Here is a 27,718-nt window from a genome sequence, read left to right on the forward strand (position 1 = left end):
TGGAAATAAAAACAATACACTGGGCTAAATTTTACCAACCCCCCGACATCGGGGGTCCTGGCAGAGGGGGGCCCAGAAAATACTTCTGGGAGAGGCCTGCCACGCTCCCTGACACAGGGAAGGCCCCGCCCCATTTTACTGGTGGCAGGAGAACCTCGGAGCGGCGCCCCTGCCGCTTGGCGGCGGCACCCCAATTTAAATATCCAAAAGCACTACTTACTTTGCCTCATTATGCATCCCATTGCCTCTCAGTCCACAGTTCTGCATTTTTCTGTGAACGGGCGTCTCACACGTGCCATCCCGTTTGCGAATATGAAAGGCCGGTGGGACAGCATAAGTAATAGTTTTCAGAGACAGTGCAGGTAAGTCTTGCAAGATGGGTCTCAACTCTGCACGCATTTATGTGGAGGTAGGAGGGGGGATGGCATTACTGGGGGCACAACTCTCCAGGCATCAAGGGAGGGGGGATGGTATTACTGGGGGCACAACTCTGCAGGCATCAAGAGAGGAGGGGATGGTATTCCTGGGGGCACAACTCTGCAGGCATCAAGGGAGGAGGGGATGGTATTCCTGGGGGCGCAACTCTGCAGGCATGAAGGGAGGAGGGGATGGTATTCCTGGGGGCACAACTCTGCAGGCTTGAAGGGAGGTACTGCGTACCCTCCCTCCATTAAGGGTGGCCGCTCTGCACCATTGTTGGTTTGTGTGAGTGAAGAAGCAATGGCACTCCAGTCACCCTGTGAGGGGGAGAGTGCCAGAAACGGTAGGTGTACAAAGGTTATCTGGCTGGTGAGCCAATTATTGCAGCTGTTGCAATCTGAATGCGATCAGGCTATGCCACTCTTAGTAGGAGCTAAGACGGGCAATGCCATGCCATGCTACATAGTTGATGCATGAAAGCACCTGATGTACCAGTCAACGTCAGTCTCTGCCCTGTTAGGTACCTTCAAAGAAGTAAAGGAACCGAGGTTAATTGCAACTTGGAGATGTTTCACCCCATATGCATTGTCCCGCTTCTCGTGAGGATCCATATACGCCGCAGGCAAAACCAAATGGCAGTTGCAGCCCACAAGGAGAGCTTGCCGCTACAGATTGCCGCGCATTTGCAGGTCCCGCATGACATACCTGCAGATGTCAGAGGCTACTGTGGATGTCAAGAGAGACAGTGGCACATCTCTGTGCCCTGCTGAACGATGACCTGAAGCCCATGGGCTTTGGTGGCCATCCAATGCCTGTGGCCCTCAAAGTGACAGCGGCTCTTAACTTTTATACCACTGCATCATTTCAGGTGCCCACCGGAGACCTTTGTGGGGTCACACAGTCAGCAGTGAACTGCTGCATCAGGGAGGTCATTGATGCCCTGTACCGGAGGGCCGGTGACTATGTCCGCTTCAGGATGGACCTTGAGAGCCAGGTCCAAAGGGCCATCGGTTTCGGCTCCATCGTGGGATTCCCACAGGTGCAAGGGGTCACATACTGCATCCACGTGGCCATCAAGGCTCCCGCCGGGCGTCCAGCTGCATATGTAAACTGTAGGGAATTCCACTCAATCAGTGTACAGCTAGTATGTGATCACTGGAAACGCTTCATGCAAATCTGTGCCTGCTCTCCAGGCAGCTGCCATGACAACTTTATCCTCCGCCAGTCCCAGGTGCCCTTGCTGTTCACTGACCTGGCTCAGATGGAGAGGTGACTTCTTGGAGACAAGGGATACCCCATGCAGACATGACTCCTGACTTCAGTGAGACGCTGCACCACTGCTGCACAGGAGAGATACGATGTCAGCCACTGAGCTACAAGAGTCACCATTCAGCAGGCGATCGGCATGCTGAAAATGCACTTGCACTGCCTGGGTATTTTGGGTGGTGCCCTGCAGTATGAGCCAGAAAGGGCAGCTCGTATTTTTACTCTTTGCTGTGCTCTGCACAACTACACGCTCAATTGGGGGGAGGCCTTGCAGGATGAGGAGAGATGTCAGCAGGACGACTCCTCGGATGATGAGGACGCTGAGGACTTACAACAGGAAAGGTGCATGGGAGGGCAGAGGGCACTGAGGTGTCACATGCAGGGCCAGCAGCGAGCTAGGGATGTATGTTAGCACTTCATTGATCAAAGGTCTCCACTCCATAGGAGCCGCCATGAGTTCTGCAAGCCACACAGCACCCTTGTTCACCTGCTGTGCAGCAGTCTGCATCTGCAACATCTTTGTCTCAACCATTAGAGGCAGTAGCAGACTAAGCCATTCTCCATGTTACTGCATCCGTGGAGAGACACATGAGTAATGCTAGCATGGCAATGATTTTGCATACATTGGCAGTTCTGAAAGGTCAATGCTGTAAAGGGAGGAGACAGGAGTGGTGCATGCTGGCACACATCATACAGTAAAAGGACACATATGTTAGTGAGGAATATATAGGGCAAGCGATTGCAAGTCAGCGCTTATTAGTTGATTCTGGCTCACCAAGAGAGCTGCCGCTGCCTCAATGGATGATGCCCGGCGCTCATAGGCCTGGGACATGGCAGGTGCCATGGCACGGATGAACTCCCCCACCGCCACTGAAAGTGGCGCACGGCCTGTGGCGTCTCCGCCTGATGTTGCCAGGACTGCTGCAGCAGCTCAACATGCCCTGCGCTGTCGACAGCAGAGGGTCAGCAATAGCCTGGGGCTCAGCATGAGCCTGGTCACCCACAGTCAGGGGCCTCAGTCAGCTGCTCGGGCATGTGTGCCGTTCTCTCACCAGCTTGTGACCCAGACTCTAAGGCCGAACGGATACCCACCGAGGTGACTGTATGTGTGCTAGTAGAAGGTGCGTTTGTGTAATGGGACACTGGGGGAGCTGGGGTCGATTCAGAACGTTGACCTGGACGATACAATGAGAAGAGCACACTGTCAGTCTTAATGTTGCACATGTCACAATTATAACAGCATTGTATCACACGATAAAAATTTCACATTGATCATTGTTTCTATCAAATGGACGTATGTTCATCATGGACCCCGAGGCCTGCTTCACCGAATGACCGTGGCACATGGCTTGCTGCTATCTCCAGGACCACCTCTTCAGCTTCTGTGAGCCTTCTGATTTCTGGCACACCTCCACCGATACGAGTGGCCTCCCTTGAATTGTGGACCTCTTCGCCAGGAGAAGCACGGAGGCAGATACTAAGGATGGCAGATCAACAGTATGACACATGTCACAAGAGGGGTGCTGGGCACAAAGGTGGGGGCTGCTCAGTCTGCACTACTGAGTGAGCTACTCATTTAGGTGCCATGCTCTGAGCAGCAGACAAGAGCAAGTTCTATCATACATTCTTCCATTCTTGTCATGTCTTTCTTCCCTACTCAACCTCCATGTTTTTGACATGGCAGTGGCACACATGTGCCACTCTGGGCACACCCAGGTTCAGTGGAGCCCTGATCTAAAGTGGCATTTACTTTTGCGGTTTGCAGCAGATTGTTCATCCTCTTCCGGCACTGATCTCCTCTTTCACCTCCTGCCCAGCTGCCTTGGTCAGGTGGGAGGGCCTCTTCTTGCCATCGCCGGGGAAGAGGACCTCCCGCCTTGTCCGCACGGTCTGGAGGAGAGTGAGCAAGGAGGCATCACCAAACCGTGGGGCCACCCTAGAACGCCCCTCTGACACCATTATCCAACTTTTCTGATGTACCCAAATGAGATTGGTCTTCTGCAGCCCAAAGAGTTCTGTCAGTGGAGGCATCACTGATGTGCTGGCCACCCTTTAAATAGAGCCCCAGCACCTGATGGTCAGCTGACGCGAAGCCGATACCGGCGCTGGAGATCCCGCCCCCATGCATGATTTGGGGGAGGCAGCGCACCGCCTTGATGATAATGAGCCGCTGTGCTGAATATCACAGCGGATCTGCAACGGACGGTCCGCACGGGTGGACTGCCATTTTTAAAGTGGCGGCGTGCTATGAAAATTAAAGCCACTGGTATTAGGATGTGGTGTGGGGTAGGGGAACGCGCAGGGAAAATGTTTCTTTCAGACTGCAGTTAAAGGTGCCTGCAAGGGTAACATCCCGCAATTGTGCATAATTCAGTCATGTGAGCTAATGCTTGTGTTTTGAAAACTTTTTAAATTTCCAAATCATTTTTAAAGATGCATATTGTGGATCAGTGTGGAGGCAGTTTTGATAAGTATGTAATGTGTACCAATCCTAAGATGGGACAGAAGTGTTTTGTGTTGTAACTAGGTACAAAAAGTAGATAATTTTCTATTCCCGGCACTCAAAGGAAACAACATTTCACCAAGATGTCTTTCAATAGCTGAGGTTATGTTCACTTTTGATATCAAAGACCACCAAGAGAAACCAAGTTAAAGGTTATTCAACAAGAGTAGCAGCCATAATGTGGGCCAACAAGTGACTTTTAAAAGAAGAAAGTAATCCTGTGGTTAAAAATACTTAAAATCATCAAATTTCTTTCAGATCTCCACAGGCTTCATATTACATTTTTAAAAGTGTTCATGTTTATGTGATTTGCATTGCAGAACTCCTGTGTGTTGATTTATTTAATTCAGCAAACATTGGAAAGTTGTGCAATCAAGTGACTAGAACCAATGGAATCCCTTTGCAGTGTCTGCTCTTTTTAAACTTTTTGGTCAGTCAATCCTGCTAAATTTCACCCATTCGTTTATTTTCCCTTAATAGTAAAACAAAATAAATTTAGAAATATTTAACTGAAGAATATAAGACTCATCGCCATGTTTTCTGTTTCAAACGGATTGTTCTGTGAATTTGATTTTTCAGCTTTTAGAAACAAAATTAAATGAGCTATATAAAAGTGACTCAAGATGGCATTTCGCTGGGAATCAATTGGTTTGATTTTTAATTTGACTCATGTTGCAATATGTTCAGTCCTGCATTCGCAACTTGGAGATGATCCTATCAGGGCTAGTCTGTATCTGAAAGGGCCACAGTATTTACCTAAGCTTCAGGGTTCAGTGAGCTGAGTTATGCAATAGTTCTGAATACAGTTAATAATGTCAAATGTTGCTGACTGAAACTGCTTTTCTCTCAAAGACCTTTTGTAAAGGAAATTAATTTTATCTATTAAAAGAACAAACTGAATATTTCCATGTGAAGTCATTGAGATGAAAGTATTACTACTGTTTACCAAAGGACTCGTTCTCACTGCATTGTTATTTATTTTGGCAGTTTGACTGAATTCACTTGTACTTTTTACACTGAGCCAATCACATTCAGGAATTGACGGAACTGATTGACCACCCACTGAAATATAGCACAGTATCAAATGAAGCTTTACCACATGCAACTGACTTGATAACTCTTGCATTGCTGCTCACATTTGTGCAGTGTTGGCATTTTTGTTCCCCTTACGTCTTGAATGTACTATCCTTACCTAAACTGATAGCTGAATGACAAAATCATCCCTTTACCTTCAGACATATCTGACTCAAAGTACTTGGGTAGCTCCTCAAATCAATTGAGGATCAGATTGGCTTTTTAATGTTAAAAATAGAAAGTAGTTTCCATTTTTTAGGAAGGTTGCTCTGTGCATTGGAGATTATTGGCTTTTTTTTTAATGCAAATTCCTGTGTCATAACATTTATGTGAGATCTGAAGTGTGATTGATCCATCTGCATCTATTGACAGCAATAAGTAAAAACAATTAATTCTGGTTAGATCAATCTCTTGTTTCCCTTGCCCTCAGCTCACTGGTTTGTCATGCGTTACCACATTAAACTGACTGGATAGCTCTTAGCCCAGTGTCTGCATTTTTGTTTCCTACCTCTTAACTGTCCTGTCCTTGCCTAAAGTGATAGTCAAATGGAAAAATCATCCCTTTCACCTTTCAGCATATCTTGATGTACACAAATATACAAACAAAAAAGTGAATCTAAATGCTCATCAAGCTTTGTTGCAGTTGTTTCAGTTCCAATAAACTTAAATCTTGCAAATTTATTCATTTACTTCCCTCATAGAATCACAGAACGATACAGCACAGAAGCCCATTATGCCTGTCCTGACTGTTTTGAAAGAGCTATCCAGTTAGTCCCACTCCACTGCCCGTTCCCCGTAGCCTGCATTCTTTCGCCTTGAAGTATTTATCCAATTCCTTTTGAAAGTTATCAGTGGATCTGCTTCTACTTTCGGGCAGTAGCATTCCAGATAATAACCACTCGCTGCATCCAAAAATTTAATCTCGCCACTGGTTCTTTTGCAAGTTACCTGTGTCCGCTGGTTACTAAAATTGAAGCTTATAGAATTGAATAGGGAATTGGCTGAGTGACAGGAGAGAGAGTGTAGGGATAATGGGCAGATATTCTAATTGGCAGAATGTGATTAGTGTCTCGCAAGGATCTGTGTTGAAACCTCAATTATTCACTATTTATTAACAACTTCAATGATGAGATAGAAAGCCACATATTCAAATATGTCGTTTACACAAAGATATACAAAGAAATACTGATCAGCTAAGTGAATGGGCAAAACTGTGGCAATTGCATCTCTGTGTAGGCAAATGTAAGGCCACAAAGAACAGTACCTGCTACATGGTGATATGCTAGAAACAATGGAGGTCCAAAGAGACTTGGAAGTCCATGTATACAGATGATTAAAATGACATGAACAGGTGCAATAAATAATCAAAAAGGCTATTTTTTCTTATTCTTTCATGGGATGTGGGCGTTGCTGGCTAGATCAACATTTTACTGTCTCTCCCTAATTGCCCTTGAGAAGATTCTGGTGAGCCGCTGCAGTCCTTGGGATGCAGGTACACCCACAGTGCTGTGAGAAAGGGAGTTCCAGGATTTTGACCCAGCAACAGTGAAGGCTCAGCGATATAGTTCCAAGTCAGGATGGTGTGTCACTTGGAGGGAAACTTGCAGGTGGTGGTGTTCCCATGTATCTGCTGCCCTTGTCCTTCTAGGTGGTAGAGGTTGCAGTTTTGGAAGGTGCTGTCGAAGGAGCCTTGGTGAGTTGCTGCAGCGCATTTTATAGACAGTACGCACTGCTGCCACTGTGCATCAGTGGTGGAGGAAGTGAATGTTGAAGGTGGTGGATGGGGTGCCAGTCAAGCGGACGATTTTGTCCTGGATGGTGTCAAGCTTCTTGAGCATTGTTGGAGCTGTGCTCATTCAGGCGAGTGGAGAGTATTCCATCACACTCCTGACTTGTGCCTTGTAAATGTTGGACAGTCTTTGGGGAGTCTGGAGGTGAGTTACTCACTGCAGGATTCCCAGCCTCTGACCTGCTCTTGTAGCCACAGTACTGACTTTGCTGGCCTTAATATCTAGAGGACAACAACACAAGTAAGCGGAAGTTATGCTTCAGCTATACAAAGACCTGGTCAGACCACATCTGGAGTATTTGAGCAGTTCTGGGCACCATACTTAGGAAGGATGTCAATACTAGCAGAATTTCTTATCCACAGCTGTTACATAAGTTTCTAAATTCACTTGAAAAAGCCCTTCAAAACACTCCTACAGGGGATGCAGAGACAAACATCAGAAGGCCCACATCAGAGACGCCATCTATGACTCAGAAATGACCACCTATGGCAAACGTGTGAGCAGAATGCAGACTGGTTTCAATCTCACTTTGAAGAGCTGGAACCTGTCATAGCCGCTAAGCGCATTGCGCTGTTGAACTACAAGAAAGCCCCCAGCGAGTTAACATCCATAGCACTTAAAACAGCCAGAAGCACTGCACAAAGAACAGCCAGGCGCTGCGCAAATGACTACTGGCAGCACCTATGCAGTCACATTCAGCTGGCCTACGACACCGGAAACATCAGAGGAATGTATGATGGCATTAAGAGAGCTTTTGGGCCAACCATCAAGAAGATCGCCGCCCCCTCAAGTCTAAATCAGGGGATACAATCACTGGCCAACGCACGCAAATGGACCACCGGGTGGAGCACAACCTAGAACTGTACTCCAGGGAAAATGTTGTCACTGAGACCGCCCTCAATGCAGCCCAGTCTCTGCCAGTCATGGATGAGCTGGATGTACAACCAACAAAATCGGAACTCTGTGATGCCATTGATTCTCTAGCCAGCGGAAAAGCCCCTGGGAAGGACGGCATTACCCCTAAAATAATCAAGAGTGCCAAGCCTGCTATACTTTCAACACTCTACGAACTGCTTTGCCTGTGCTAGGACGAGGGAGCAGTACCACAGGACATGCGGGATGCCAATATCATCACCCTCTATAAGAACAAGGGTGACCGCAGTGACTGCAACAACTACCGTGGAATCTCCCTGCTCAGCATAGTGGGGAAAGTCTTCGCTCGAGTCGCTTTAAACAGGCTCCAGAAGCTGGCTGAGCGTGTCTACCCTGAGGCACAGTGTGGCTTTCGAGCAGAGAGATCCACCATTGACATGCTGTTCTCCCTTCGCCAGCTACAGGAGAAATGCTGTGAACAACAGATGCCCCTCGACGTTGCTTTCATTGATCTCACCAAAGCCTTTGACCTCGTCAGCAAACGTGGTCTCTTCAGACTGCTAGCATAGATCGGATGTCCACCAAAGCTACGAAGAAGTATCATCACCTCATTCCATGACAATATGCAAGGCACAATTCAGCATTGCGGCACCTCATCAGACCCCTTTCCTATCCTGAGTGGCGTGAAACAGGGCTGTGTTCTCGCACTTACACTGTTTGGGATCATCTTCTCCCTGCTGCTCTCACATGCGTTCAAGTCTTCAGAAGAAGGAATTTTCCTCCACACAAGATCAGGTGGCAGGTTGTTCAACCTTGCCCGTCTAAGAGCGAAGACCAAAGTACGGAAAGACCTCATCAGGGAACTCCTCTTTGCTGACGATGCTGCTTTAACATCTCACACTGAAGAGTGTCTGCAGAGACTCATCGACAGGATTTAGATTTTAGATTTAGATTTAGAGATACAGCACTGAAACAGGCCCTTCGGCCCACCGAGTCTGTGCCGACCATTAACCATCCATTTATACTAATCCTACACTAATCCCATATATATACCACATCCTCACCTGTCCCTATATTCCCCTACCACCTACCTATACTAGGGGCAATTTATAATGGCCAATTTACCTATCAACCTGCAAGTCTTTTGGCTGTGGGAGGAGACCGGAGCACCCGGAGGAAACCCACGCATACACAGGGAGAACTTGCAAACTCCACACAGGCAGGACCCAGAATTGAACCCGGGTCGCTGGAGCTGTGAGGCTGCAGTGCTAACCACTGCGCCACTGTGCTGCCTGCAATGAATTTGGCCTAACCATCAGCCTCAAGAAAATGAAAATCCTGGGACAAGACGTCAGAAATGCTCCATCCATCAATATCGGCAACCACGCTCTGGAAGTGGTTCAAGAGTTCAGCTACCTCGGCTCAACCATCACCAGTAACCTGTCTCTCGATGCAGAAATCAACAAGCGCATGGGAAAGGCTTGCACTGCTACACCCAGACTGGCCAAGAGAGTGTGGGAAAATGGCGCACTGACACAGAACACAAAAGTCCGAGTGTATCAAGCCTTTGTCCTCAGTACCTTGCTCTACGGCAGCGAGGCCTGGACAATGTATGTCAGCCAAGAGCGACGTCTCAATTCATTCCATCTTGGCTGCCTCCGGAGAGTCCTTGGCATTAGGTGGCAGGACCATATCGCCAACACAGAAGTCCTCAAGGCAGCCAACATCCCCAGCATATACACCCTACTGAGCCAGCGGCGCTTGAGATGGCTTGGCCATGTGAGCTGCATGGAAGATGGCAGGATCCCCAAGGACACATTGTACAGCGTGTTCGTCACTGGTATCAGACCCTCCAGCCGTCCATGTCTCTGCTTTAAAGACGTCTGCAAATGCGACATGAAGTCCTGTGACATTGATCACAAGTCTTGGGAGTCAGTTGCCAGCGATCGCTTGAGCTGGCGGGCAGCCATAAAGGCGGGGCTAAAGTGTGGCGAGTCGAAGAGACTTAGCAGTTGGCAGGAAAAAAGACAGAAGCGCAAGGGGAGAGCCAACTGTGTAACAGCCCCGACAACCAATTTTATCTGCAGCACCTGTGGAAGAGTCTGTCACTCTAGAATTGGCCTTTATAGCCACTCCAGGCGCTGCTTCACAAACCACTGACCACCTTTAGGCGCTTACCCATTGTCTCTCGAGACAAGGAGGCCAAAGAAGCAGAAGATTAGCCCTTGGAGGGAGTGCAGCCTAGAATTTACCCAGAATGATACCTGGACTCCAAATTATGAGTAGAGATTACACAATCTAGGATTGTGTTACCTGGAATTTAGAAAGTTAAGGGGTGATTTGATCAAAGTTTTCAACATATTAAGGAGAACAGATAGGGTAGGGAGAGAGAAACTATTTCCACTGGTTAGGTAATCTAGGACGAGGGAGCATAATCCAAAAATTAGAGCCAGATCTTTCAGGAGTGACATTAGGAAACACTACATACAAAGGGTGGTACAAGTTTGGAACTCTTCCACAAATAGCTATTGCTGCTCGATCACTTGCTAAATTTAAAACTGAGATTGATAGATTTTTGTTAACCAAAGGTATTAAGAGATATTGGGCAAAGGATAGGTCACAGATTAGCCATGATCTTCTTGAATGGCAGAACAATCTTGAGGGGCTAAATGGCCTATTCCTGTTTCGTGCTTCCAACTTACCCTCCTGTCAGCAGAAAACATTTCTCCTTATTTAATCTGTAAAACCTTTAATGATTTTAAACTCCTCTATTAAATCTCCCCTTCTTAACGTTCTCTGCTCTAAGGACAACAGTTCCAGCTTCTCTCATATCTCTGCATAACTGAAGTCAAATATAAAGAACATGTTGATTACAATGAAATTTAAATATGTTGTGCACTTGTAACACTTTGGTTAAATTGCCATTGGAACTTGTCTTCCAAAATAGCGATCTCCAAAAGTTCATTCTGCCTGCAATTTTCATTTATTTAAGGGTACCCCTTTTCTCTTTCCTTTCCAAAACATAGAAAAGACAATGTTTTTGGCATGAAAGCTGTCCAATCTGCTCTCTAGGCTTTGATGTTTATATTCACCTACTGCAATTAGTTTTATTGATTTTGAGTTGGCATATGAGGCAATTTTATTGAAGCATGATGCTTTGTTTAGTAAAATATATTCTGTTCCCCTAATTGGGAGGGGAGGGGGTGCGGTAGAGATCCGCAATTCTGATGGTGGAAACCTTGCTTTGTGTCTTCTGTTCTAAAAATCGATAGCCAGTGCAGTCCATTGTGATTGACAGGGGAGACATAAGTGGGAAGTTCCCATAAAATCCTACAGCAGTGACCTGTCACAACCTACTTCACAAACATGATACATCACAGTTTGCTGCTGCAACTTTTCTGCGTGGTGTTCCCCTACCAGCAACTTCGCACTTAATCTTCACACAACAGAATAATCTATTTCTCTTCAACAGCAAGGCAGCTGTTGGTTGAGCAGTTTCTGGAGTTTAGCTGTGATCATGCAAATAGTTCTAAATATCCATTGATGAGAATTTTGTAGTGTGAGGCGACCAATGTCTTAGGTCACCGAATATGCTTGCTTCAGGATTAGAGTTACAGCAACCTGTAATTGTTGATAAGGTATGCCACCTTACTTTTTTTCAAAAAAAAATTAAAATCCTTCCAGCCTTTTGGGAATCATAAGTAAGGTAAAACTGTAGATGGACTGGATATGGCCAACATTTTTTTCAGTTGTGGATTTTTTAAAAATATGCTTCCTACTTACTTGATGATTCATTTCACTCAACCTCTGTCAACCTCTGTTTTCTTCCAGGCTGTGCTGCTGATGGATGCTGAGAAACGTATCCGACTACTGCAGTTTGTTACTGGAACTTCAAGAGTGCCAATGAATGGGTTTGCTGAGCTGTATGGTATGTGACTTTTACTTTGTATACAAGCTTTAACCCTCATGTTACATTTGTATTTCATTTTAATTTTTATTTGGGTAGAACATTTTATTCAAAAATTCATAAAACTTTCACTTGTCCACATTCACTAATGTCCTTTAGAGAAGGAAATCTACTGTCCTTACCTGGTCTGGCCTACATGTGACTCCAGACCCACAGCAATGTGGTTGACTCTTACATGCCCTCTGAAATGGCCTAGCAAGCCACTCAGTTGTATCTAGCCGCTACGAAGTCAATAAAAACAGCATTGTGGGTGTACCTACCCCACATGGACTGCAGCGGTTCAAGAAGTCAGCTCACCACCACCTTCTCAAGGGCAATTAGGGATGGGCAATAAATGCTGGCCTGGCCAGCGATGCCCACATCCCATGAATGAATTAAAAAAAACTTGTTGATTGTAGTTCAAGTATAGCCTTTTTGATAAGCAAATATGATACAGTCAGCCAAATCTTTGTTTCACTTTTTTTTCATTCAATCTTGAGATATGTCAAGCCTGGCATTTATTGCCCATTCCTGTTGTCCTTAAGGTGGTGGTGGTAGTGAGACTTCTTGAACACTGCAGCTGCTGAAGCTACTCCTGCAATGCTGTTTGCTATTGCATCCCAGGATTTTGCCCTTGCGACGAAGGAAGGAATAGCGATATATATCCACATTGGGATGGTGTATGATTTGGAGGGAAACATGGCAGCGATGATGTTCCCATTCACCCTTGTCCTCCTTCTAGGTGTTGGAAGTCATTGGTTTGGGAGTTATTGTTGAAGAAGACTTGGTGGGTTGCTACACTGCATCCTGGCATTATTAGACCCCCATTACAACTGACCATTGTTTTTGTCATTAATTTTCTGAATCATAAATTTGAGACGACTTGTTGGAATGCATCCGTGGGCACTCGAGCCCCACAGATACCTTGCCCAAATGGCGTTTGCATAGGTGTGAGCTTCAAATCTGAGTGTGCACAGACTGTTCAACTGCAGGGGAAGGGCATCACAACCAAGCCTAACAGCCATACATGCACATTTCTGCTAAGGAGTCAGAACCTTAAACTGATTGTGCTGCTCCTACCTATGAGCCCTGTTGAAGCAGCTAATGGAGTACAGACCAGAGATCAAACCTGGAACCCTCTTGGTCTTTATGACTCAGTTACTCACTGGATAAGTTTAGAGTGCCATGGGGTATTTACCCACTCTGTTTTAACATATGCCTTTAAAACGTTTTGGAGCTTGTTCTTAAAGCCACCTGCTATATTTTTTTGATATTTCACACAGGTTCCAATGGTCCTCAGCTGTTCACAATAGAGCAGTGGGGAACTCCAGAAAAGTTGCCAAGGGCTCACACATGGTAAGAACAATAATATTTTTAGATGCTCAGATTTTGAGCACTTCTGTTACAATGTGCAAGCTTAATTTTTAAAAATGTTAAATTTTTCACATGACGTTAGTTATGGGAAGTTAGAGGATCTGTTGTCCTATAATAAAAAGAGTGTTATGCCAGTATCTAGTAGAGTTAATATCCTGGTTCTTTCTGATCGTGGTTTGTTCTCTGGCAGGTAAATAACATGGACCATTTCAACTACCCAGCTCAGCAGTTTCTGCTGGTGGGTTAAAATTGCCCCTCTGGGACCCAGATTCAATATTCTAAGCTTGTAACAGCTGGATAAATGTTTTTGCCTCTTTGTTGGAGTGGGAGACTGGGGTATATACCATCTTGTTGCATTTATTCAAAGGAGCTGAGGACTTGAATTCAGGAATGGTAAAGTCGTAACACAGATGGAGGCCATTCGGACCATCAAGTCCATGCTCTCTTTAGAGCAATGCAGTCAGTCCCATTTCCCTGCTCTGTCTCGGTGGCCCTGCAAGCTTATTTGCCTCAAGTGCCCATCCAATTTCCTTTTGAAAGCATTCGTTTCCTCCACTTCCACCAGCCTCATTGGCACCGAGTTCCAGGTCATTACCACTCACTGCGTGATGAAAGTTCTTCCTCACATCCCCCTTGCATGTCTTGCCCAAAACCTTCAATCTGTACCCCCTAGTCCTTGTACCATCAGCTAATCCAAACAGCTTTGCCTTGTCTACCTTATCCAAACCTGTCATAATCTTGTGCACCTCTATCACATCTCCCCTCAATTTCCTTTGCTCCAAGAAAAACAACGCCCCAGGTTTTCCCACCTAACCTCATAGTTGAAATCCCTCATTCCTGGAACCATTCTGGCAAATCTCCTCTGCACCCTGTCCAAGACCCTCACATCCTTCCTGAAGTGTGGTAACCAGAACTGAATGCATTACTCTAGTTGTGGCCTAACAAGAGCTTTATAAAGGTCCAGCATAACTTCCCTGCTTTTGTACTCAATATCTCTATTTATGAAGCCCAAGATCCCATATACTTTGCTAATTACTCTTTCAATATGTCCTGCCACCTTCAAAGATCTATGCACATGCACTCCCCAGGTCCCTCTGGCCCTGCACGCTCTTGAACAGTGCCATTTAGTCTATATTGCCTCTCCCTATCCGTTCTTCTAAAATGCGTCACCTCACACTTCTTGTATTAAATTCCGTCTGACGCTAGTCAACCCATTCTGCTAGCCTATCTACGTCCTGTTGCAGTCCCTTGGTGTTTTCCTCAATGTTTGCCAGTCCTCCAAGTTTGGTATCATCGGCAAATTTTGAAATGTTACTTTGTATTCCAATGTCCAAGTCATTAATATATATCAAAAAAAAAAAGCAGTGGTCCCAGCACTGACCCTTGGGGAACACCACTGTCTAACATCCTTCAGTCTAAAAATCAACCATTTACCACAACTTGCTGTTTTTGGTCCTTAAACCTATATTTTTATCCAAGCTGACACTACCCCTTCTATTCCATGAGCCTCAATTTAGCTAATCAGCCTGTTATGTGGTACTTTGTCAAAAGCTTTCTTAAAATCCATATAGACAACATCCATTGCTTTTCCTTCATCAACATTCTCTGTTACTTCATCAAAAAAAAATCAATTCAATTAGTCAAGCAAGACCTGCAAGACCACAGATGTTAAACTGATCAGCTGTCGTTATTCGGACTGTCCTTACCCTCTTTCTTGAAAGAGGATGCCACATTTGCCACTCTCCAATCCACTGGCTCCTTTCCCATATGTAGGGAAGATTATGCCAAGCCCTTCCACTATCTGCACTCTCACTTCCTTTAGCAACCTGGGATGCAAGCCATCCAGACCAGATGACTTATCCACTCTAAGCAAACCCAGCCTATCCAGTACATCCTGCCTATCATTTTTTTCCCCTCATCTATTACCTCTCCATCTCTGCTTCTGCTGATATTTTGTCAGTATCTCTTCCTTAGTAAACACCAATACAAAGTACTTTATTTTATTCCTTCATGAGTTGTGGGCGTTGCTGGCAAGGCTAGCATTTGTTGCCCATCCCGAACTGCCCTTGACAACTGAGTGGCTGCTAGGGCATTTAAGAGTCAATCACATTGCTGTGGGTCTGGAGTCATATGTAGGCCAGACCAGGTAAGGACAGCAGGTCATTAGTGAACCAGATGGGTTTTTACAACAATTGATGATTAGTTTCATGGCACTTTTACTGAGACTAGCTTTCAATTCCATATTTTTCTTAATTAATTGAATTTAAATTCCACCAGCTGCCATGGTAGGATTTGAACCCATGTTGCCAGAGAATTAACCTGGGCCTCTGAATTACTAGTTCAGTGACGTTACCACTATACTACTGTCTCAGTAATTATTAAGTATTCTAACCTTGCTTTTCACCTCTAAGCATATTTCACTCTCTTTGGCCCCAATAGGCCCCACCCCACTTTTTACTACCCACCTACTATTTACATGTTGGTGGAATATTTTCGATTTCTCTTTCTTGTTAACTGCCTTTCTATTCTCATTTTCTCTTTGCCAGCCATAATTTCTTCACTTCTCCTGTCAACTTATTGTATTTGATCTGGTTCTCCCTTGAAGAGTTCACCTGACATGCATCATACACCCTCTATTTTTGTTTCATCATATTCTCTATCTCCCTCATCATCCAGGGAACCCTGGCTTTGGTTCCCCAGCCTTTCTCCCTTCTTGTACCTAGCCTGCACCTGAAACATCTCCTCAAAGATCACCCATTGTTCCTTTCCAGATTCTCCTGTCAGTCTTTGATTCTATTTTATCCTGGCTAGATCCCCTCTTATCGCATTGACATTAGCCCTCTTAGAACCATAGAAAAATTGCGGCACAGAGGGAAACCATTCAGCAAATTGTGTCTGTGCTGGCCAAAAAAGCCAGCCGCTCAAACTAATCCCATCGTCCCGTAGCTGGTCCATAGCCTTGCAGGTTACAGCACTTCAGGTACATGTCCAGGTACCTTTTTAATGAGTTGAGGGTTTCTGCCTCCACAGTACGTGGCAGTGAATTCCAGAGAAGCACCACCCTCTGGGTGAAAAGATTTTTCCTCATGTCCCCTCTAATCCTCCTACCAATCACTTTAAATCTGTGCCTCCTGATAATTGAGGGGAAACAGGTCCTTTCTGTCTTCTCTATCTAGGCCCCTCATAATTTTGCACACCTCAATTAAGTCATCCCTCAGCCTCCTCTGTCTAAGGAAAACAACCCTAGCCTATCCAATCTTTCTTCATAGCTGCAACTTTCAAGCCCTGGTAACATTCTTGTAAATCTCCTCTGAACTGGGCGGCGCAGTGGTTAGCACCGCAGCCTCACAGCTCCAGGGACCCGGGTTCAATTCTGGGTACTGCCTGTGCGGAGTTTGCAAGTTCTCCCTGTGACCGCGTGGGTTTTCGCCGGGTGCTCCGGTTTCCTCCCACAGCCAAAGACTTGTGGGTTGATAGGTAAATTGGCCATTGTAAATTGCCCCTAGTGGAGGTAGGCGATAGGGAATATGCGATTACTGCAGGGTTAGTATAAATGGGTGGTTGTTGGTCGGCACAGACTCGGTGGGCCGAAGGGCCTGTTTCAGTGCTGTATCTCTAAATAAATAAATAAACTCTCTCCAGTGCAATTATGTCCTTCCTATAATGTGGTGACCAGAACTGTACACAATGCTCCAGCTATGGCCTAACCTGCGTTTTATACAGTTCCAGCATCACATCCCTGCTTTTGTATTCTATACCTCGGCCAATAAAGGAACACATTCTGTATGCTTTCTTCACCACTCTATCTGGCTGTCCTGTCACCTTCAGGGACCTGTGGACATGCACTCCAAGGTCTCTCACTTCTTCCACCCCTCTCAGTATCCTCCCCTTTATTGTATATTCCCTTGCTTTGTTTGCCCTCCCCAAATGCATTACCTCACTCCTCTGGATTGATTTCCATTTGCCACTTTTCCGCCCAGTCAACCAAAGCATTGATATCTTTCTGGAGTCCACAGCTATCCTCTTCACTATCAACTACACAACCAATTTTTGTGTCAACAGCAAATTTCCCAATCATGCCTTCCACAATTTTTTTAAATTCTTTCATGGAATGTGAGCATTGCTGGCAAAGCCAGCATTTCTTGACTATCCTTAAATGCCCTTGAGAAGGCCTTGAACCACTGCAGATCTTGGGGTGCAGTTACACCCCCAGTGCTGTTAGGGATGGAATTCCAGGTTTTTGACCCAGCAACTCTGAAGGAACGGCGATACAGTTTCAAGTCAGAATGGTGTGTGGCTTGGAGGGGAACTTGCAAGTGGTGGTGTTCCCATGCACCTGTTGTCCTTGTCCTTCTAAGTGGTAGAGGTTATGTGCTGTCGCAGGAGGCTTGGCGAGTTGCTGCAGTGCCTCTTGTAGATGGTACACACTGCTGCCACTGTGCATCGGGGTGGAGGGAGTGAATGTTGAAGGTAGTGGATGGGGTGATGATCAAGCAGGCTGCTTTGTCCTGGATGGTGTCAAACTTCTTGAGTGTTGTGGGAGCTGCACCCATCCAGGCAAGTGGAGAGTATTCCATCACACTCCTGCCTTGTGCCTTGTCGATGATAGACAGGCTTTGGGGAATCTGGAGGTGAATTACTCGCCACAGAATTCCCAGCCTCTGACCTACTCTTGTAGCCACAGTAGTTATATGGCTGGTCCATTTAAGTTTCTGGTCAATGGTGACCCCCAGGATGTTGTTGATGGGGGGATTCAGTGATGGTAATGCCATTGATTGTCAAGGGGAGATTCTCTCTTGTTGGAGATGGTCATTTCCTGGCACTTGTGTGGCGCATATGTTACTTGTCACTTCTCAGATCAAGCCTGAGTGTTGTTGCATACATACACAGACTGCTTCAGTATCTGAGGAGGTGTGAATGGTGCTGAAGATTGTGCAATCATCAGAAAACATGCCCACTTCTGACCTTATGATGAAGGAAAGGTCATTGATGAAGCAGCTGAAGATGGCTGAGCCTAGGACACTACCCTAAGGAACTCCTGCAATGAGCTCCTGGGGCTTAGATATTTGGCTTCCAACAATCACAACCATGTTCCTTTATGTTAGGTGTGACTCCAACTAGTAGAGAGTTTTTGTCCTGATTCCTATTGACTTCGATTTTGCCAGTGCTCCTTGATTCCAAACTCAGACAAATGCTGCCTTGATGTCAAGGTCAGTCACTCTCATTTCGCCTCTTGAATTCAGCACTTTTTTTCCCCCATGTTTGGACCACAGCTGTAATCAGGTCAGGAGTTTGGCGGAACCCAAACTAAGCATTGTTAAGCAGGTTATTGTTGTGTAAGCCCCATTTGATAGCACTGTCATCAACACCTTCCATAACTTTACTGATGATCGGGAGTGGACTGATGGGGCCAGTAATTGGCCGAACTAGATTTGTCCTGCGTTTTGTTGACAGGACATACTTGAGTATTTTCCACATTGTTGGGTGGACACCAGTTTTGTAGCTGTACTGATACACCAGTTAATTAATTTCATCTGGAATAAAATGCTAGTATCATTAATGGTGACTATGTAACTAATGGATGTCATAAGAACCCATCTGGTCACTAATGCAGAGGAATTCTGCCATCCTTACCTGGTCTGGCCTATTTGACTCCAGACTCATCGCGCTGAGGTTGACTTTTAACTGCCCTCTGAAATGCCTAACAAGTCACTCAGTTGTACCAAACTGCTACGACAAAGTATAACCACTGAGGGGAGTACCTTCACCACATGGATCATTTCAAGAAGGCAGCTCACCATCACCTTCTCAACAGCAATTAGAGATTGGCAATATATGTTGGAGTTGCCGGCAATGCCTATATCTCATGAATGATTTAAAAATAAACTGCCTGACCTCATCCACCATCTCTGTTACCTCATTAAAAAACTCAATCAAGTCAGTATGATTCTGTGGGCCCCAAGGAAGTCTAATGAGGAGACCTCAGAGTTCTGAGAGGTCATCAAACGTTTGTCCATCATACAGATGGCTGGATTTGCTGTTTTACTAATAAATAAAAAAATCTGCAAACAAAACACTGGCTTCTAGAAGTTAGGTCAATGTTCTGTGGAGTTTCAGTATTTGCACTGGCTCCCACTACATGGGCAGATTTTATAAGCTTTGGGCTAAGTGACCCAAATGTTACTTAAAATTAGCATTAGGACATTTCGTTAGTTTTACATAGCTCTTAGAACTTGAATGTCAGAGAAGAAATGAGAATAGCTGCCCTAAGCATCAAGCTAACAATTAACCAAGATCTACAGCAAAACTGAAGTCAATGGGAAAACTCTGCTGTAGCTAAAGCCCAAAAGTATGATGGTTGTGATTGTCAGAAGCCAGTCCCAATTTTACTTTGTTTTACAACATGAATGTTAAAACTTAAGTTATACTCATTCGATAAATGCCTCATTTTAAAACATATTCAAACTGTGCTCTAGGTTCCTGGCTATTTTTGAGTGACACGACAGGAGATCTAGGAGCTCTTAACAGAATATTCAAATCCTTTTGATTAACAGCCACACTTCAATACTTCTCTACTGTTGTTGCCTATTAGACATATAATAATCTTATTTCTTTTTCCTGTTGACAGCTTTAACCGCCTTGATTTACCACCTTATGAATCTTTTGAAGATCTACGAGAGAAGCTTCTAATGGCAGTGGAAAATGCTGAAGGATTTGAAGGAGTAGATTAATTGGCTGCAGTTGTGGTCAACAAGATGCTGCTTATTTTTTTCTGTTTTTTTAGAGATAGGAACTTTACCAGTGATATCAATATAATTGCACAATGACATTGGTACACGGAACAAATTCTTCTATGTTAATTCCTATTTCAAGTTTCTGGAAGGCTGGAAAGTTCAAAGCCGACTCTCCAGACAATTGTAATAAAAGAAGAAAAGTGGATGATGTGTGGATGAGAAGTGCATTTCAGTAGGACTTAACTGTGTATTAAAAAAATGTTCAAATGACTCAATCTAAACATTTTACCAACTTTGTAATGAAATTAATGGAGACTATCACTTTCACAGGTATAGTATTATCACTTTGTTTACTCAGTGGACTACAAAATAACCAATTATATAGAGATCCTTGTAATATAATACATCCAGTTAAAAGGCACAATCTGTAAAATGGGATAAAGGCTTGAATCATGTTGTTCACATGCGTAAGCATATATAGCAGTGTATTGACATTTTCACTTTGAAACGTTTGTGCCTCCTTTACCCACCAGGCATGATTAAAAGCAAGTCGAAAACATTTTTTAAATTATTAATAACGTAGTTTAATACTTCGGAATGTGAAAAATTGAGATCATTGATACTTTTATTTTACAGAACTGTTACAAATGACCATAAATGGGGTCTCAAAAGCAAATTGCAGTAACAATGTGTCATCTTTATTTTTAACAATATGTTCCATTTAGCTGAGTAAACTAAACATGGTTATCTATTGAGCATGCAATGAAATAACATCTGCATTGAGAGAACTGCCAAAAAAAGTACTTGAGGTATTCCCATTAAATTAAAATGTTACCTGAATTTTCCTTTTTTTTTTGGAAGCAAGGTGACTGTTGTCTATTAGGGTAAAGCAAATTATTGTAACATGCCTGTAACATCTATAGCATGCCTATTTAAATCCTTAGACTGCTGATGGATCCAGGAAATGACTGCACGCTGGATCTTGAACTATAATCTTACTCACTACAACAGGTAATAATGCACAGTAATTAAACTACACAAATGTCAGGAGTAGTTTTATTATTGTAATATTGACTAACTTCAAAAATTTATACTGAAGTAAAGTCACATTAAAAGACTTCAACACTTCTTATTTCACCACCTCCTTTTTCTTTGCATTTTTTGTTTCATATCTTTCTGCCCTATTTTCTTTTAACTTTGTCAACTTTTATACTGATTTTATTTCTGTATGACCTTTCCCCTCCCTTTCTTTTTAAGCCAGTCATTTACCTATTTTCTTCCACTACCTGTTTTAGGGTCATGTGCAACTTTTTTTTTTTAAGTCCGTTTGATTAGCTTCAAAATAGTCCTTTGGAGCTGGTTTTAACCAATCGATAGCAAATAGATGAAGATTACTCTGACCAGACACATGGCATAGAAAAATCCCACAAACCAGGAACGGGCTCTAATAAATGAGTACCTTCTGTGATAACCCTCCCTCCCTCTTCACTCAGATGATTTTATATTTGAAACTTTCAAATTAAAAGTTGACCACTATCAATCAAGCTTTAAATGATTAATGTATTTGTCTCATTCTCAGTAGAGCTATGCTATTTTTTTTAAAATGTGTTCTGTTGTAACACCAAGAAATCTAAGGGCACTTTATACATTGCATAAAGGTAATAGATGTTAATTGTTGTTAATTGTGTCCATTTTTAATACTGAGTCCATTATCCGGTGCAATATAATTGTAGTGCACCAGAGCCTACATTTTTGTTACTGCTGATGCAACAAAACCAATGTAGAGCTGAGCCGAACATCATCTTTCTCTTTGTTCCTTTTTTCCCCAAGGGGCTTTTTCCTTTTAAAAGCACACCATACAATTCAAAACTCACCTCAAATATAAATGAAAGATATTGCCTGAAATTCTTCTTTCCCTAGTAAATTCCCAGAAAATAACTTTCCATATTAATGTTGCAGATTTTGTATATATGAACATACATGCAAAAGTATGAATTAGGAGCAGGAATAGACCACTCGGCCCATCGAGCCTGCTCTGCCATTCAGTAAGTTCATGTCTGATCTGGTTGTAACCTCAACTCCACATTGCCACCTACCCCGATAACCTTTCACCCCCTTGCTTAGCAAGAATCTATCTACCTCTGCATTAAAAATATTCAAAGACTGCCTTTTGAGGAAGAGAGTCCCAAAAGCTCACGACTCTCTAAGAGAAAAAATGTCTCATCCCTGTCTTAAATGGCGACCCCTTATTTTTAAACAGTGACCCCTAGTTCTAGATTCTCCTACAAGAGGAAACATCCTTTCCACATCCACCCTGTCAAGACGCCTTAGGATCTTATATGTTTCAATCAAGTCACCTCTTACTATTCTAAACTATTAGCCTGTCTAACCTTTCCTCATAAGACAACCTGCCCATTCCCTGTGAACTGCCTCCAATGCACTAACATATTTAAATAAGGACACCAATACTGTACACAGTGTTCCAGATGTGGTCTCACCAATACCCTGTATAGCTGAAGCATAACCTCCCTACTTTTGTATTCAATTCCCCTCACAATAAACGATAGCATTCTGTAAGCTTTCCTAATTACTTACTGTACCTGTATACTACCCTTTTGCGATTCATGCACTAGGACACCTAGATCCCTATGCATCTCAGAGATCTGCAATCTCTCATCATTTAGATAATATGCTTTTTTAGTCATCCTACCAAAATGGGCAATTTCACATTTTCCCACATTATACTCCATTTGCCAGATCTTTGCCCACTCAGTTAACTTATCTATATTTCTTTGTAGCCTCCTTATGTCCTCTTCACAACTTATTTTCCTAGCTATCTTTGTGTCATCAGCAAATTTAGTAACCATACCTTCGGTCCCTTAATTGTAATTTGTATTTTATGCATATACATTAATGAAATTAAAAATATTTATCTAACTTAGCACAGTGATGATGTGCAACAAATCTTTTATTCCTGAATATGTTTGAGAAAACGTCTGTCTGATTTTTGTTGAAGCCTTTTTGTGCAGATCTTACAGCCATGTTAAAGATGGATTGACCTCTGAAATTGAGTTTTTTTTCTCCCACTTTTTTTTTTATCCCCAATTTTCCCACAGGAGTGAGTAAATTGCTACCCATCATCCACATTATGTCCAGGAAGACAGATTGTTCTGAGTTTTTAATAATTCCATGACCACCGTTGAAGCTGCCCCATGATTACCTGATAATTGCTGAACATATAATATGGCAAACTGACTGTTTGTTTGCAACTCTACTTAAACCTGTTAGAAATGAATACTTTTGCCTATAACAGTGGTGCATAGCTCGTTACAACTGTGCAGCCATGAGAGTCTAAACTGCAACTGGTTTGATGGAAAGCATGCGGTATACCACCTGTCTTATTGGCCACCAGTACTTCAGTTTTATAACCGACAGTAGGAATGAAAATTGCAGTTGCCTTTCAGAATTAACTGTGCCACTTATTTTAAGCGCCATTCATAAAATTACTATTTTAAAAAGAATGAACTCAAATTTAACAAGCTCGGGACATTACAAAAGCCCATTACAGCCTACCAAGTAATTTTGAAGTGTAGCCACTGTTTTAATATAGGGAAGGTCTCACAAACAGGAATGGGATTTTAGTAATCTTGGTTGAAGGATAGATGTTAACCAAGACACCGGAGAGCACTTTCCTGCTCTTGTTAGAATTCTACCATGGGATCTTTTACATCCACCTGAGAGGGAAGATGGGGTTTAACATCTGATCCAGAAGGCAGCCCTTCAGCACTGCACTGGATTATCAGCCAAGTTTATGTGCTCAAGTCTTTGAGTGGAGCTTGAACCTACAGACTTCTAACTGAGAGGTGAGAGCCAATGCTGACCTACTACAACAAAATTAATGATCTTTGTGCCAAAGCTAGTTTGCTTAGTCTTGACTTTAATACTTTGTGTGTAGGACACTATTGATTGTGCACATTCAATTCTGGGCAGGGACTGTCAGTGTGAGCTCAGGGGGATTAATGGAACAGATGGTCTAGACATATCTGCTCGGAACGGAATGCTGACAAAAGGCTAAAAGCTTTGTTAGAGCAATGGCTTGATAAAGAATAAAGATTTATTTCTGCCTCATATTATTTAATGTGTCATCAGTATGAAGTAATATTTCTTTCACTGATGTAAGGGAACTGAATCTTCCACTCTGCATTAAGGTATTATGTTTATTTATTATATATATTTTATTAGAAAAGGGAATTGTGCCAGAGTAGCCTATATTAAAAAGGGAGATAGTACAAGTCCAGGGAACATAACATCAGTAGCAGGAAAAATAATGAAATCCTTACTGAAAGATAGAATAGAAAAACACCTAAAAACAGAAAATATAACAGAGTAATCAGCACGGATTCAAAAAGGAAGATGCTGTAACAAAGTTATTGAATTCTTTGAAGAAGTAACAAAGAGTAGACAAGGGTAATGCAATAGGTGTAATATATTTGGATTTCCAAAAAACTTGCTAAAATAGTACTGAATAACAGACTGATGACTAAGGTCAGAACATGTGGAATCAAGGGACAATAGAATGGAGAGCAAGCTGGCTGCAAAACAGAAAAATGGAATCGGGGGGCGTTAGAGGTAGTTACTCAGACTGGCAAAAGATGGGAATTGGTTTTCCACAAGAATTGGTGCCGGGACCACTGTTGTTCACCATTTACATAAATGATATGGACTCCGGAATTGGAAGTAGAATTTCAAATTTGCTAACACCAAATTGGGAGTGTAGTTAATAGAGAGGAAAACTGCAACAGGAAGTCATTAATAAACTTGCAGAATGGCTGTATCATTAGCAAATGAACTTCAATATTGATGAGTGTGAAGTAATACATTTTAGTAGGAAGACTAAGGAGGCCACATATGCCTTGGAAGCTAAGGGCAGGATTTTGCCTTTTGGGTCAGGACGTTGACATCTGAGTCAAATGGGGGTCACAACCCCACACTGTGGGAAACAGTCACCTGGCAGTGATTTCCCCTGAATTGGAAAATTAGTGGTCAAAGGGCAGGCTCTCGAAGCTGGAAGGCCAATAAGAGGCTCTCCAGCTTGGAAAGGAGATGACTTCTGCAGTTCAGGTAAGAGAGAGAGAGAGAGAGGGCGCCTCCATTTTGAGACAACCGCTTTCCAACTTCTTGAAACTTAAAAATTAAAAAATAGACTCAGTAGCTGGGCCACCATCATGGAGGCGAAGTCCTTCCACACATTGGCCTGTGGCTGCAATTGAATCCAGACAAGCAGGGACGGACTCGAAGCCTGCCTGGATTGCTGGCCCACCAGTCTGCTTTCTGGGGGCGAGTTGGCGACAATAGGCCTTTAGTATCTTCAATTGGCTACTTGCTGCTTGCGGACAGGGTAGCTTTCGGCCACCAATCCTGCCTCCAGGAAAATGGCCCAGGGGTGGGATGGTTCCTGCCGGTAGTATGAGTTTTTGTGCCTGCCTGCCTCTGCATGCACCCCCATCAGGGATTGAAAATCCTTCCCGCAGTGTAGAAATGGAGTAGAGGAACAGAGAAATTTGTGAGTAGATAGTCAAATCACTAAAAGAGGTAATGAAGGTTACAGAAGTCATTTGAGCAAACAAAGCACTGGGCCCATTTTTGGAGGGATAAAATTTGAAAAGCAGAGAAGTTATTTTGAACTTGTATAGTACCTTGGTTAAACCAATTTGTAGTACAGTGAACTATTCTGACTCCATGTTATAAAAAAGATGCAGAATCACAAGAAGATGCAAAAATGATATACTAGAATGATACCAAAACTCAGAGGTTATACCAAGCAGGAAAGATTAAACAGGCTTGGGGCTCTTTTCTCTAGAAAAGAGAAGACTGAAGGGGTGACCTGACAGATGCCTTTAAAATTATAAAAAGATTTGATCGGGTAGATGTAGAGAAGATGTTTCTACTTCTGAGAAAGACCAGAATGAGGGGTCATAAAAATAAGATAGCCACTAGTAAATCCAATAGGGAATTCATGAGAAATGTATTTACCTAGAGAGTAGTTGGCCTTTATAGCCACTAGAATTGGCCTTTATAGCCACTCCAGGCACTTCACAAACCACTGACCACCTCCAGGCGCTTACCCATTGTCTCTCGAGACAAGGAGGCCAAAGAAAGAAGCAAAAAAAGAAGTTGAGGCAAATAGCATAGTTTTGAATAGAAGCTAGATTAGGAAGAGGGTGAAAGGAAAAGTAAGATGTGTTGATGGGGTTAGATAAAGAAGGGTGGGAGTAGATTTTTACGGAGCATAAACACTGGCATGGGCCAGTTGGGCATAATTGCCTGTTCTTGTGTTGTTAATACTTTGTACTGTTGACCACTAGTGTTCTCAATGTTCGTGACATTTTCAGTGAAAGATTTTGGATGTTAGCAGTTTTGAAATTGGATTATAAAGAGCAAGAAAAGAAACCAGGAATTTTTCAGACATCTGTTGAAAGGAAATAACAGTGGAAAATGTACAGCAGGTACCTAAATAATTTTTTCTTAAGAACTAACGCACATGAAGAATATACTGTCTTTCTTTTTCTCACTTGTCTACTGTGTTTCTAGCATTTTTCATTCTTGTTTCAGACTTCTATTTATCTCAACAATCTAATTGATTTATATTATTTTCCACTACATATAATGCTTCAGGGTGCTGATAGACTTGCATTAAAAAGCACATCTATTTCTGACCACTTACGAAAATCATATGCCTCATTGTCCTGAATTAAAGTGTTAATTATTATGCATAAGCAGTATTCGTTTGTTCACTGAATAAGAAGCAAAGGCTTGTAAACATAAGATGGGAAATAGTAAACTTATAATGAGAAATTACTTGGATTCAATTTTCATTGTACAATTTCTTTATGAAGGATAGTTTAGCTTGGGTGATGTTTGCTCAGCATAATATCAGTAAAAAGAAAGATATCTATAATATAAGTACGCTCGTTAAAAGAAAAATTTATTGTAGTCTTGTTAACCTCTTTGCACAAATTCAATTCTCTCTGCCCTCTCCATTTTCTTAAAACTACCGCATTCCATTGTGACCTGCAAACATGTCATGAATTTTGTTGGCTTTTATTGAGGTAAAAATGAGAGATTTGTTTTAAACCAATATCTAACTTTATTCCACACCTCATTCAACTATATTTGTTCTCATTTTAACTTTCCTTAATCTATTTTAATCTTGTTAATTAATTCATCTTGTGTTTTACGCATCAATAAAAATATTTCATGGATTTTCAGGTTTTATCCCCAAAAAACAGAAACTTTTGAATGGATTGCATTGCAGTTCTCGTGTATTCCATGTAGAGGAAGGTCTATAACTCTGTGTTCATGATGGTGATAACAGGATTTGTGCATTAATGCCAGTGTTATACAGTCTGACAAGGCTATATTTGACTTTTGATTCCGGATCATTATTGACTTGGAGTAGTCATTAATGTCCCTGGTTGTTTTGCTATTAGCTCATAATGCCATACCCAATGCATTGATGGGCAACTAATCAGGCTTTGCATTACTGCAACAATAGTCAATAACTTGGTTATGAAGATGCTGAATTGAAGCTTTGCATTTAGTAGATAGTTTCACTCCACTGCTGTTTCAATACCAACTATAATACAACTGCAAGTAGTGTAAAGAACAAAATTTCAACTTTTTAAAAGTTTTTAAACTTCATCTTTAATCTTTTTAGTGTTGGGGAATACACAACAGA

At 42.9% G+C, this 27,718-nt stretch overlaps 1 protein-coding gene across 5 annotated transcripts in view; it reads left to right on the forward strand.

Moving 5' to 3' along the window:
* The window catches only part of nedd4l (NEDD4 like E3 ubiquitin protein ligase), a 640,458-nt gene extending 619,885 nt beyond the window's left edge, over positions 1-20,573 (forward strand). For all 5 annotated transcript variants that reach the window (XM_068031021.1, XM_068031043.1, XM_068031026.1 and 2 more), the window contains exons 29-31: positions 11,758-11,854; positions 13,156-13,228; positions 19,875-20,573. In XM_068031021.1, the coding sequence (XP_067887122.1) occupies positions 11,758-11,854; positions 13,156-13,228; positions 19,875-19,977 (273 nt within the window). In that variant the 3' untranslated portion in view covers positions 19,978-20,573. The remainder of the gene's footprint in view (positions 1-11,757; positions 11,855-13,155; positions 13,229-19,874) is intronic.
* The last annotated feature ends 7,145 nt before the right edge of the window (positions 20,574-27,718 follow it).

Source organism: Heterodontus francisci, chromosome 1 (assembly GCF_036365525.1).
Source record: "Heterodontus francisci isolate sHetFra1 chromosome 1, sHetFra1.hap1, whole genome shotgun sequence".
Taxonomy (NCBI): Eukaryota; Metazoa; Chordata; class Chondrichthyes; order Heterodontiformes; family Heterodontidae; genus Heterodontus; species Heterodontus francisci.